This window comes from Letharia lupina, assembly GCF_014066315.1.
Source record: "Letharia lupina isolate WasteWater1 chromosome Unknown contig_18, whole genome shotgun sequence".
NCBI lineage: Eukaryota > Fungi > Ascomycota > Lecanoromycetes > Lecanorales > Parmeliaceae > Letharia > Letharia lupina.
The window spans coordinates 413022-426362 of NW_023502987.1; the positions used below are offsets into that span (position 1 = coordinate 413022).

General features: G+C 47.8%; 3 protein-coding genes across 3 annotated transcripts; 2 read left to right on the top strand and 1 right to left on the bottom strand.

Annotated features, from left to right (window-relative positions):
• Positions 1-401: 401 nt before the first annotated feature.
• Positions 402-1044, top strand: HO133_003640 (uncharacterized protein; the record flags this gene model as incomplete). The annotated part of the gene is made up of 3 exons (XM_037294562.1): positions 402-477; positions 560-863; positions 927-1044. 3 exons carry the CDS (start codon positions 402-404, stop codon positions 1042-1044), a joined length of 498 nt encoding a protein of 165 aa, XP_037149250.1.
• Positions 1045-1523: 479 nt separating this feature from the next.
• On the bottom strand, positions 1524-8616 carry HO133_003641 (uncharacterized protein; the record flags this gene model as incomplete). Its single annotated transcript, XM_037294563.1, has 6 exons — positions 1524-4892; positions 4959-5480; positions 5617-6668; positions 7332-7352; positions 7408-8491; positions 8539-8616. 6 exons carry the CDS (start codon positions 8614-8616, stop codon positions 1524-1526), a joined length of 6126 nt encoding a protein of 2041 aa, XP_037149251.1.
• Positions 8617-11015: 2399 nt separating this feature from the next.
• On the top strand, positions 11016-12623 carry HO133_003642 (uncharacterized protein; the record flags this gene model as incomplete). The annotated part of the gene is made up of 5 exons (XM_037294564.1): positions 11016-11054; positions 11102-11395; positions 11551-11933; positions 11988-12049; positions 12184-12623. The coding sequence occupies 5 exons, from the start codon at positions 11016-11018 to the stop codon at positions 12621-12623; spliced, it is 1218 nt and encodes a 405-aa protein (XP_037149252.1).
• Between the last annotated feature and the right edge of the window lie 718 nt (positions 12624-13341).

Genomic DNA, 13341 nt, shown 5'->3' on the forward strand with positions numbered 1-13341 from the left:
TTAAAAGACGAGGAGATATACCAGAGCAAGACCAAGTATAACGGTCAGAGTCCTCAGTCCTGAAACATAGCACTAGAAAGCGTCAACAAATCACATCCCTGCAATTTCGCCAAGCGATCTCCTCCGAAAACAAAGTATCCTCTCGTCGCCCAGTTTTCGCAACAACACCTTCAATCTTTCATTCATTCACTCACTCACTATATTTTTCTTTCATATAGCTTGACGCTCATTATCGCCTAACAAACAGACCCGCACATCCTTTGACAGGATCTCTTTTCACTCTTCCATATATTCCACAATCAACATACGCACACTCCCTTATCCAACGAACACCTACCCCACATTCCAACTCCACATACCGCAAGCCACGATCTTAAAATCACGATACACGACACGTCACGATGTTTAACTTCAACCTTCCTCTTCGCGTCTTCCAGCTCATCCTCGCCATCATCGCGCTCGGCTTGAACGGCTACGGTATTCACCTCCCCTCCCTACCAAAGCTTCCTTACCCCGGCCCCAGAAAATAAAAGCTGACATCTCCCCCCCCCCTCCTCAGTAACATCCTGGTATCTCCATCACACCCATCCCTCCACCACCCCCTCCGCGCCCCCCTACCTCGTCTTCGTCGGAACCTCCACCCTCCTCACCCTCCCCTACCTCTCCCTCAACCCCGTCCTCGCGGGCGGCAACAAGCCCAACGGCCGCTTCTTCAACAAATGGCTCATACTCGCCCTGGACTCCGCCACCTGCCTGCTCTGGTTTGCCGGGTTCGTGGCACTGGCGGTGTTCCACCGGGGATTGATCCTGTGCGGACCGTGTGACGTGATGGTCGGGGGCGTCATCGTCGGTGCTCTTGCGTGGTAAAGCTCCCGAGACTCAGTGTTGGGGGGAGAGAGGGGAAGGAGAGGCTAATCGGGGTCCAGGGCGACTTTCCTCGCGACCACGGTCCTAGCGTCGCTACACATCATGCGCACGCGCCGCGGCTCCGGCGAGCAGACCCACGCGGGTTGGGTTGGCACACAGGAATCTGTGCAGATCTAAGAGACGGTGCAGTGTGTTACAGTTGCACGGAGGCCAGGGAGTGTGTAGAACATCCGAATGGTGCATGGATCGCCCAGTCCGTGGACCATTCGTGTTAAAAATATCGGCAATTGTTAACTGTGGAATCGGTGTACGCTTCTACTCAGGCTCTTCGTTCTAAAATGTCCTGTTCTCTAGTGAAAGTGTTGGAAAGGAATCTTTAGAAAGTACACAATGGCTTCTTCGAACGGGAGAAGTTTCGAGCTTGATATCAGGAGCACAGGCGGTTCTACGATCACTTTAGAATAACGAATACACGCAGAATTTCTTATGCAAACCTAGCCAAGGTAGTGGCGTTTATTGAGCTATATTATAAGTGATCTAGGGATAGGCAATGCTGGCTACGTATGGCTCAGCCTGTTCGGATTGTCACGATCTATCGATAATGACTGAGCGCATCGCAGCTGTTACTGAAAGCCTCGAAGCTCCAGTAAGACCACCTAGTATTTCACTCGTCCAGCCCTCGCCTGAGCGATCTCCTCCTCACCCATCCTCACCCACCAGTAATTTTCCTCAACCATCTCACCTTCGGGAATTGCATTGTACTCAACGCTATGATCCTCGTTAACATCGACAACAGTCGCGCCAACACTTTCACTATCTACGGAATCGACGAGGCTTGTGGAAGACGGATGAACGACGGCAGATGCTCCTTGCGGTGTCGAGAAAAAGGGACTTGTCTGGAGGCTTTCTCCATCCTTCGGTTGCTGCATTGCCTTCGGTTCATGCTCATTAAGGTTCGCCATCTTGTCGCCATCCTTCTCACGATCCATTGTTTCCTTCCTCTCGTAGAGCAAAGAAGTCATTGGTATTGCTATATCCCATCGCTTCTCACCCCTCTTCGAAATTGGTTGCTTCTTCTCGAACCTTCTGCGCAGGCGGCCAATACCAGGCTCGACGACTTCTTTTCGAGCGTATGTAGCGTAGGGACCTTGGTAATTAAGTCCCTGTCCAACCCCAAGTTCTTTATGATGCTCCAGTTGACCTGATTCGATAAGCGATTTAGCAGCTTCAATACCCTCTGTGCCAGGATTGTCATCGTTTTGATCAAGTTTTAAGCCGCTTCCATCAGAGGCTCTCACAAGATCAATATACGCGTCTGTGCTTTGGACATTTGAACGTGGCCCACAAGGAGCAGATGAGAGAACGTGAATGCCTCCTTCGGCATCACCGACAAGTAGATTGTTACCGTCTGGCGAGAAGGCTCCGCTTTGTATACTAACGTCAAAATTGGCAACATTGCTGATCAGCGCATCTTTGGGATGGCGTCGAACATCCCATGCCTTGATCATGCCGTCGGAAGAACCAGTGTAGAACAGAGAGCCACCAGGACCCCAAAGGCTCAGCATCACTCCGGTATCAGCTTCTTCCCGTTCTCTGGTGTGATCCAAATCCACCAGGGGTCTGCCGTGCTTCAAGCAATGGAGTGGCTGATCTGGCCAACGCCAATCCCAAACGTAAGAAATGCCGTCTGTACAGCCAGCAGTTACAATATTTGGATTTAATGGAGAGAAAGTGATGTCTTGCATGTCTATAGCAGGACACTCATACTCGACTTGAAAACGTTTCGGCGTTCGGACATCCCAAGTGCGAACGACAGTTTTGGTGTTGGTTTTGTCAATGATGTGATTACCGGGAGCGCCACCCGTAGCAAAGAAAGGCTCCGTGGGATGCCAAGCTGCAGCATAAACGCTTTGTGACGATGGCGTGACTTTGATGCTCTCGAAAACATTGGCGTCCCAGAGGCAGAGCTGTCCCCCACCGGAAAGCAAATCCCCCTGCTGCTCCCATTGTTGGAAGCCTGCCAGTAGTAGATGATTGTTGTAAGAGTTTGGGCCCCACCTTAAACATTCTGGATATATTTTCCAATTAGGCCTTGTTTCTGCACGCGAGGCCGAGAATTTCATGTAGTCCGAAGGTTCTGCAGTATTGTAATAGATTCGAACGGCGCCGTTGACACACTTCGAGGCAGTTGCAAAAAGACTTTGTCGGTTCCCTGAGATCTCGACGCTAGTCACCCAGGCTTCGTGGCGGAGAGTGCTCAGACATTGGTGTTTCTCGGCAGAGATATCCCAGATCTTTACGGTACAGTCATGACTCGCAGTGAACATTCGATCTCCGGTGGGTGAGAATGCAATTGAGGTAACGGTCTCGTATACTTTAGGATCGCAAGCTTCGTAGACAGCTCGAGTAGCATTGGGTCCATTGGGAATGGTTTCAGGTTTCGGCCGATCGACCCTGTGATCGGGTAGCTCTCGAATTTGGTTCGAAGTGAGATTACCGAGTAATAGGTTGCAAGGACGGTTGTACTGTATATCCTCAACATTTGTATGTGCGGCTGCCCCAAACGCATACACATTGGAATCTGGGCTCCATGCAACAGCAACCACATCACCAGATGCTCCTTTCCAATTTTTCCATGGCTCAATCATCTCACTCTTCAATTGACGGAGCTCACCCATCGTTCCGACATGTCGTCCACGAGGGCTTAGGCCGAGCTCGCGGTTCCGAAGCAATGACGAAATGCAACGTCCTGGGTAGCGGACAGTATCGATAACCTTTGTCTCAACTCTAACAACCTTTGGTTTCCCAACTTTGGAGGTGAGATCAGCATGTTTCACGATGCTTTGATCAGCAACGAGCTGCATTCGATCTGTGAGTGTAATAGAGTATCTCTGTCCATCCTTATATGGCCGGCTGGACGTATCAATGACCAAGACTGCCATGACGTGCTCGAGACTTGGATCGAGCGCTGTGGCGGGGTTAGGGCGGCATCTTGGTCGAGGTTCTTTTGGGGGACCAGTGTCTTCCAATGGCCAATTTCTTGGAATTTGCTGGACTGATTGATGGGTTGCAGTGTTGTTTCGGTGGTTTGCAAGATGGGAGAAAACCGGTCCGCGGCCACCGGCGGGCGTCTCTCCCACGTCTGTCATCCTTCCTTGACCCTTGGCCGGAGCTTCTCGCAGTGCGTTCGAGGCGTCATCGTAGCTTGCGGACTGAGGTGCGACAGGCCCCACGTTTGTTGATTCTTCTATGCTGGCAAGAAGCTCCAAAGCCGATTCTTGAGTTATAGGAGTCCTTTTCTTTTCGGCAGCAGTCGTCAAGGTTGTCAACTGCGTCTCACTCACCCGAGAGGTCGTAGGTTGACTTGCTAAAGCTTTTAAGAGCCGCACCTGGTCTTTGCCATTCGATACCCCCAAATTATTGCTATGCTGGTTTGAAGCTGGAGCAGTCAAGCTTGGATCAGTCGGGAGTCTTGTGACAGGCCGCGAACGCGAGTAATCATCAGAAGGTATAAAATGATTTTTTTTGAGTTTAGGGGTGGTTTTTGAAGTCCTGGCTGGCGTATAATATTTATTGCCGCGTCTACGGCGCAGAGCAGGGTACCGACCACGATCAAAATTGGGTCCGAAAGGGCATGTTGAAAACTCAGTTGGTGAACTTTGTAACGACAAAGACTGTTGTTGATCTAGGGGTATGGGAGGCGGTGCCTGTGCCTCTTCTTTTTCGTTTACTGCAATGGCCTGACTCATGGAGGCATTCTCAGAGTCATTTAAACCGGGTACACGAGCACGAGGACCTCCAGCCGTGCCTTCTAGATCTGGAGAACCGGATGAAAGCGTAGCTATATCAAGTCTTGAACCATTTACAGGAATAGTTGGGTTATGTGAAGATTGCGCATTAGTCCTCCGAACCTTTTGACGAAAAGACTTCTTCACGAAGTGCTTGATTTTCTTCTTTGTATCCTCGTCCAGCTGGTATGAATTCTCTGAGTGAGATGCTAATTTGTTCAGAACATCGTTGACAATCTAAAGGATTAGTGCATGTCTATTAAGGCTCATTTTCTTCAATCCTAACATCGAAGTAAGACTTACAGTTTTGCCGATAGCATCTAACTCTTCTCGAGGAAGACTGTCTTTGTGACGCTTTTTTGACTTCTTCATGGCAGGATACACTACTGATTCGAACAGGGCAGCATATGCGACGAGCCCGGTGGATGCCGACGACAGTATAGGCTCAGATGTAGTAGGACTAGCAGCTTCGTGGAATCTAGGGTGGAGCCTAGGATCTATGTTCTCTTGCGTGTACAGCATTGATGGCTTGGATCGTCCGAAGAGACCAGCCTCTGCCTGGTCTGTCGATGTGCTATTCTCCCTAGACTTTGTAGTCGATGGCTTCGATGGCGACTCATTGTTCGTCTTGACGATATTCTTGATAGACGAATCGCGCTCGAGTCGAGATGCTTTAGGATCGCGGTTGAAGGGAGGATCAGTGACACCTTTCGGGGAATCCTCTGTGAAGGCAATCAAGTTGACAGGGAGCCCACTTCTAACCTTCAGTGCTTTCTCATGAAAATTCTCCGATACGGATTTCAATATCAATTCCGTTCGTTGATTCTTAGGACAATTAGCACTTGCTGGACAAAATGCCTCTACTCCTTGCTCCAAAATTTCGTTGGTAATCTAGTCCGTCCGTTATGTTTTTCCCTTTGGACATAGGATTTTCACCCTAGGGCTCCAAGAGAAGACTTACGCTGTTTCCGATGCCAGTCAATTCGTCCCCTGTAAGGCTTTGCTTGTATACTGCTTTCGCTGCTTTGAGAGCAGGATACACACACCTTGGGAAGCAACCAGCGGGAGAAATGTTACCTGTTCCATCGTGCACATGCTCACTGCGGGCGGGCTCAGCCACATTCGGAGGGGTAGATGGATGAGGAGCGCTCGGCTCTGCATTCCATCGAGCCAATTTGACAGGAGAAGGATGGGATTGGAACGATCCTGAGAGCTTCCGCTTCTTTGTACCTAATGAGGTCAATACTCCTTTGATGGGGAACAAGCCATTGTCTTCGTTGGCTCTCAAGTCTTCGTGTTCGTCAGCGGATGGTGTCGGTGCGTTGGTGACAACTCTGCCCAGCCCCTTTCGCTCTTCTACGTTGTTCTTCGTAGTCGAACTGGGTGACCATTCATCGGGATCTTTCTTCGGTCTCCCCGGTTTCCTTGGTGTACTGACGCCAGCCTGCTGTGGTACTAGGTTTGGATCTTTGTTGACCCAATCTTCCATTTCATTGCATGTGTCGGCGATATTCTGCTTGGCGGAGACAGCAGCTGAGCGTGGCGTGCGGATAGTGGAGGTATCGGCCCTAGGAGTGACAGATGTGTTCTCCCTTGGCTGTCGCTCGTCTCCTTTCGCTCTCTCTAATATTGAGGGAGACTTCGCTGGCCTTGAAGCCGCTATCCCTAGAGCTGACTGAGGGAATGAGACACCGAGGCTGGGGATCATGGAATCTTGTCGTTGTATAGTATTATTAATCCCGTCCTTCTTGAGCCCATTCGTTTCATTCCTAGCGGGATTGGAAAATGTTCCAAGCCGAGGCGGCACCAGCGGTTTGGGAGCAACGGCTGGGAGAGGATTCGTTTTCAGGGATTCAAAGTGGGTAGTCAATCGAGATGCGGCCGCAAAGGCCTTCTGACAAGCAGCATGCGCCCTTGCGATGCTGTCGTCATTGTCATCTTCACCAGTTAGATCGATGATATTACTTTGTACGGCTTGTGCCATAGTGAAGGCTTCAAAGACAGGATCTGAGACTGCCTCGTAAGGGCAAATGAAGAGAGACTGAGCTCAGTCATTTCATAATGTCGACCTCGCGGGCTAAGGTGTTGACCTGAGAGGTGAGCGCCGACAAGACATATGAGTAGAGAGAAACCTTGAGTGTAAACGAAGGTTTAAAGACATTAAAAAGCAGCCGGTCACAATCATGCAAATGTGATTGTAGGCAGGCATACTTTGGTGTTTCGTGATCGCGGTGGACCGCGACAAAAGTCTGAGAGATCCGAAGTTCACCCGTATAGCCAATTAAGGTAGACTTCAGACTTTCAGAGGCTTAAAGTAGGAAATTTTGGAGGACAACAATGTCTTCTCCTACATCTTCGTTGATATGGAGCGTTGACTTCTGGTCTTAAGTGCTATTGGGGTCTCAAATACAAGGTGTTATTTTCATGTTACAGGACCTTCAGGTATATCCACAGAATTATTGCCAAGTAATAGCAACACTACAATAAGGCCACCCTCTGGGAAAGGCACTTTCTGAATTGTCTCTAGTACTGTGTTTCATTTCTGGGGTAGAGATTTCGGAGGAGCCTTCAATGCTCCAAAAACAATTGCACAAACACCTAACATGCCGGCCCCTCCGATGGCGTATGCAATATCTCGGCCTGCCCACCAATATAGGCTACAGAATAATAGAGGACCACAAGATCTTCCGATCTGCCCTAGAGGCCATGGGTCAGTAATTTAGGGCTATGATAGCAAGATCTCGTGACTTACCCCAACTTCGATGATTACCCAGTTTCCCACCCCTTTCTCCTTCGGCAGCCTCGAAGCTACTCATGCTATTCAATCCGGTCACAACGGTAGCAGTCGTTACTGCCAATAACGTGGCAGCTCCCCACAGTCCCGCTTCGGTCGTCAGCCTGCCTAGCATAAAGAAGCTCGCTGCGCATGCCACTACACCGAGCTGGACGACTCGAAGCGGGTGCAGTTTCCTGGTGACGGATCCTTGCAGTATCGAAGCGACCAAACCCATGAATCCGAGGAGCCTGCCAGATTGGGAGGACGTGTAGGCAAATAAGTCATAGGTCATAAACGGGAGAGAGAACTCCATGCCGCTAAAGAAGAGGATGAAAATGAAATGGGTAAAATTCAAAAGGGTATGGGAATTCGTACGAATATGCTTTTGCTGCTCTGACCCGGTCTTCAGTATCGAGCCACTGGTTACCGGCGTTACACGTGATGAAGGTAGAGTCTCCGGTAGATAGAAGTAGAGATACATTGTCTCCACGACAATCAAGAAGAGCGAAAACCCAGCAGCTGTAGCGAACGGATTTGCGACTACTGTTTCGATGTTTGCGAGAGCCGCTCCCAGCGCCGGTCCGAATGTAAAGGCAATGGAGAAACATACTCCAACCAGAGCCATTGTGGCACCTCTTTGCTTGTCATTGCTAACATCCGCTGCCATTGCGGTTGCTAATTGGACATTCCCTTCGCTCAAGCCTCCTACTACTCTGCTTGCCAAAAATGTTCGGAAGTCCGTCGCGGCTACCCATAAGGCCACCGAGGCAATGTTTCCAGCCATTGACCAGAGAAGTGCAGTTCGTCGCCCATATTTGTCGGAGAGGGTTCCGATGATAGGAGAAGCAATTGCCTGAAGGAGGGAGAACAGAGAGCCGAGAGCGCCTCCGAGGAGGACTATGTCATATCGATCGCTGATGGGGCGCGAGAAGGATTGCTTATAGGCATTCAAGCCGAAAAAGATGCGATTGAGAATGGAAGAGGAGTCATCTTGTGTTTCGAGGTTGCGGTAAAATTCGAGGAGCTTTGGAAAGAGGGGAAGGATGAATGTGAAGGATATCTGGGACTAATTAGCAAGCTCACTTTGCACGGCGAGTACGGGCACACCAGGTCGAGCAACAAGGAGATAAAGATGACCCGTAAGATCTGCTTTCGTTTGGCAGGAGATACTGGGGTGGCAGACATGGTAGGTAGCTAATGGTAGTAATTGATTCTTGGGGATATTATAGAGTACGCGCTTTGTATGCAGAACCACGCTTGCTAAGTAGTGAACATGATGGGAAGCAAGATGACATGACTTGCATAGAAGACAGAGTGTCTTGAGGACAAAGCGGACGCACAGTGTGGCGGACGTTGCACTCAAGCAAGCCTCGAAAGTTCTGAATGAGGCAATCGAGCTTCGCCGGGAAGCCAACAAGCTCGGGGGATCCGGCGCTTATAATCCCACGCTTTACCCCCTCGAGCGACACCCACTACGGGGTCTACCTCAAGTAGGTAAGTTCTAACTGCTTCCGCCATGCCTGCTGCACCAAACGTCAACTTGATACAGAATGTCGTGATTCGCAGACAATCCCTGGTAGCTGGAAGCCGATGCCACCCTTCGAAGTATCTCGCAGAAGTACCGATGTCTAGCTAAACTTCTGATTGCCTTCATATGTTTGGTCCACAAGCATCGTTCGTCTACCTCACAAAAGAATGCTGTGGATGGGACGGGGCCTAAGGGATATCGCGAGAGCAGATGGCGGGCATAGAGTGCTGCGGATGGGAAGGGTTGTTGCATGAATGCATCTTAAAGAGCAGGTGGCCGGTCATCGAGGCTGCGGAATCACGGTTGAGGTGGCATTTCAACAGGCGGAACAGCGGCAAGCATGTGATTCTAACTTTGGGGAACGATGTTGTGTGGGAGGCCTGCAAGATTGAAATGGGGTTTCAAGCTTTGCATAAACGTGGGATACTTTCCCTTTGTCATGGTCACCATAAGCGTCGGTAAATTGTACTGGCTGCAACGAACGGTCACAGCAAGAACGCGGTTTCTCGAATGGATAATTTTGCTTCACTCTTCACTCCTTCATTATTCCTGAAATTTACTGAAAGGCCTGGGCAAATAGAAAACGACTTGATTGGCCAGTACTCTGATGTCATGCTTCTCGGTTGACAGCGGGCCTAGCCTCAGTACTCAGACTCTACATTTTTGGGGGGGGGGGGGCCGGAACATTATATTGCCGAGCCGATTCCGTCATACCCCCCCTATAGAGTCTGAGTAGGAAATCACGGAATCGCTACATTGACCGTTATTTTGTATGGGATCCTCATCAAAATTAATCGAAATAGAAAATAAACAGTTTCTTTTATATATAACTTTTTACTAAGAACTCTAATTAAAAAATAATCTTTTATAAAATAACTATTTAAGTATCGTAGAGTTAGATTTTTTTTTTCGATTTTTAATAAAATAACTTAATTAATTATTTTCGGAAGATTTAAATTAGAGTTTTAAAAACTATATTTTTAACCCCCCTCTTTTTCTTTAACGTGTATCGAGAAAATTCTAAAAATAATCTTAAAATATTCGTTATATTTATAAGTTTATTTTAAAATATTATTATAGAATATACCCGGCCAGATTTTTTAAAATAATACTTATTAAAATTTTATTTAAAATTTATTTTTCTAAGCTATTATCTTAAGTAATTTATTAAATAATTTATAATTTTAAATTATTATTTAATAATTTATAAAGATAAGTAAAGATATATAAAGTTTTATTAATATTATTTTTAATTTTATTTAATTATTTAATTATTTTAAGATTTTTAGAAAAAAAATTAAAAAGCTTAATATCTTTAAAGACTTCGAACTTCCAATTTAGAAAATTTGATATATTATTATTATATATATTAAGAATATATTTATAAGTTTTTATAAAAAGTGATGGTTCGGTTATTAAGTAATGATATATAGAGGTCTGTATCGAAAGTCCTGCACCCGCACTAGTGCAGCTCTAACCCTACTTTCGGAAAGCGGCCCTATACAGGGGAAGCCTAGAAATATCTTCTCACAGCGTATGGATGGGACTTTAGGTACTTCTTTTGGCTTGATAGGGGTATTAAGTCTTAAAACCTGGCTAGGGCTAGGTGCGATTTCGAAAAACTCTAGACGCATTGTTCAGGTAGCCCTTTAGGTGGGGTGTTATCCGAAGTCTGAGCGTAAGAGTCTTGGCGGGTGCAGGACTTTCGGTGCAGACCTCTATATCGAAGTTATAGATTATTAAGTTTCTTTGAAATAGTTTCGGGGTAGCTCGCTCCGGGGTAACAGCTACCCCGGAACTTATTAATGCTGATATACCTAGGGGTAAATATCTCATATCAGCCAAACCACCAAAAAAATGAGGCTTGGCACGGTTTCCTGCTCAGACCCACTGCGTGGGGCCACTGAGACTAAGCGGGCCAATTATGACGATTTACCCGAACTCTGACGACACAGGCAAAATGTAAAATATGATGAAGCTGTTTTCAATCCATATACATTCTGTTTTCAAGATTGATTGAGACAAGATCAATTCTCATCTCTGTCCTTTTGCAATCATGGGTCCTTCAGTGTTCCAGCTGCAATGCACCTGCAACGTCTGTTTCCCATCACCTTCCAATGCCCTTCGTCTAACAACGAGCAGAACTATCCATGGGGCCGCGTCGGTACATCATCCATGTCCGCCCGCCTCTGCTCCAAAACTCCCAACACCGGCTTCGAGATCGAAGATAAACCCTATGCGGAGATGTGGATGGGCGATTATCCTGTACAGCCTGCTAAGAGCTTGAAGACTGGAGAAGAGCTGCATAAGATCGTGGACGAGGATAAAGAAGGACTGCTAGGAAAGAACGTTATGGAGAAGTTCGGAGGTGTACTGCCGTTTCTGCCAAAGATATTGTCAATCGAAAAAGCGTTGGAGCTGCAGATCCACCCGGACGTATGTACATTTCGGAGCTGATTCTTCCTATTTGGTAATGAAGTTGAGTCGCAAGACTCGCTTCGGGAGCAAGAAGACCTCTCTACTCCAGAGACCTGTCTTGCAACTCCATTTCCTAGCTCGAGTAAATTGTGCTGACTCCGAAATCTGCGTAGAAAGATCTCGCGGCTAGGCTACACGCCAGAAATCCCGATCAGTTTACCGACGATAATCATAAACCAGAGATCGCGATAGCATTAGGCAAATTCGAGGTGTTTGTCGGTTGGAAGGCGACGCCCGACATTCAGGCTCTCTTCGATGTTTTGCAGCCGATCCAAAAATTCCTCCCGAACGGACAGACGCACTTCAACAATGAGACACTGAAGCGAGTTTGCCAGACCATTCTGACATCTAGTGATGACAGCATCAAGGAATGCCAGGAACAGTTGGGCAAAATTCCCCGAGAGAGATTCGGCAAGCAGGCTTATATCCTCGACTTGTTACCAAGGCTGCAAGAGCAGTACTCGATTGAGGATCCGGGAAACCTGGTCACTTTGCTGTAAGACTTCCTGCCTGACTGCATGCATACCTTGATGCTAATGCAACTGTCAAGCTGTATGAACTTCCTCACCCTCGAAGCCGGCGAAGCACTATACGTCCCTGCCGATTGCCCACGTAAGTAATTTGCCCTTCCAGAAACCTGGGCTGAAAGACACGTATCGAGAATCGAGATTATCTTAATTTCCAAAAAAAGCCTCTTCACCTAAACCCCAATTTAAAAAGTTAAGGCTGACTCAGACAACATGAAGACGCTTATCTTTCTGGCGACATCGTCGAGTGCATGGCCCGCTCCAACAACGTCCTCAACACTGGATTTTGCCCACGTGCAAAGAGAGATAGCATCGAGCTATTCACTGAGGCATTGACCTTTTCGCCCCACAATGCGAAGGATGCGATGCTAGGTGCTACCAAGAGCAGCAAAGGGAAGATGGGGAAGACGGTGGACTATGCGCCGCCGATGAGCGAGTTCAACATGTTGAGGACGAGTTTGCAAGCCGGAGAAAAAGAGATTCAGGAGAAGATCGCCGGGCCAAGTGTGATCTTTGCAACGAGCGGAGCCGGGAAGATGAAGGCGGGTGGAGAAGATTTTGATTTCAATGAGGGCTACATTTTCTTTGCCGGTCAGGGGGTGGAAATCGAATTCTCTGCAGAGAAAGACTTAGAGGTGTACAGAGCTTACGCTGAGTAAGAGCAGACAGTGAAGAAGATTCAACAAATACAACAAAACACATTTAGCTTCGGGATTGAGGGGCAAGGGATAAACTTGCACCACCTGTATATAGTCGATTCGCCCGAAAATGTCCATGAAAACCCCTAAGCTTACGGTCGCTTACTCTTCATATACAGTTTTGAATATGACGGATATAGGGATGCCTGTTAACGAGCGTCAGGGTTTTGCATCCGGTCATCGCCGACAATTGATCTTCAACAGCGGGGATGTAAAGCCGTTATGGTTACGATCAAGCCACATGCCACATGAGACGTCTCGGCAACGTCAGTTTTGAACTTGAGAGCGTTTCCGCAAAAGAGATCAGCATCAGTCCCGTGACAAGGTCTGTTCAAAAAAGCATGACAGGCGATAGGGGGTGAATGGATAGCTTTAGCGCCTTGGCATCAAACCGCGACGCTTGCCGCGCTTGGACTGCTAACGACGACCACAACTACGAGCCCACGGTTCATATGTATCTACTAAATCGTACCTATAGTTCAAGTGTGGGGGATGCTGCATTACGCAACATCATGACGATGGTGCTTCGGGCCTTTTGCAACTCTGTGGGTTTGACTCAAAGAGTCAAGACGAGGGCTCAGGCCTCAAGCAGATTTGAGGCTGGACTCAATGGTAGAACCCACTATGGAGCTCGTGGCTCAAAATCTTTGATGATAGAAACTGAAGGCTTTCATTGAAA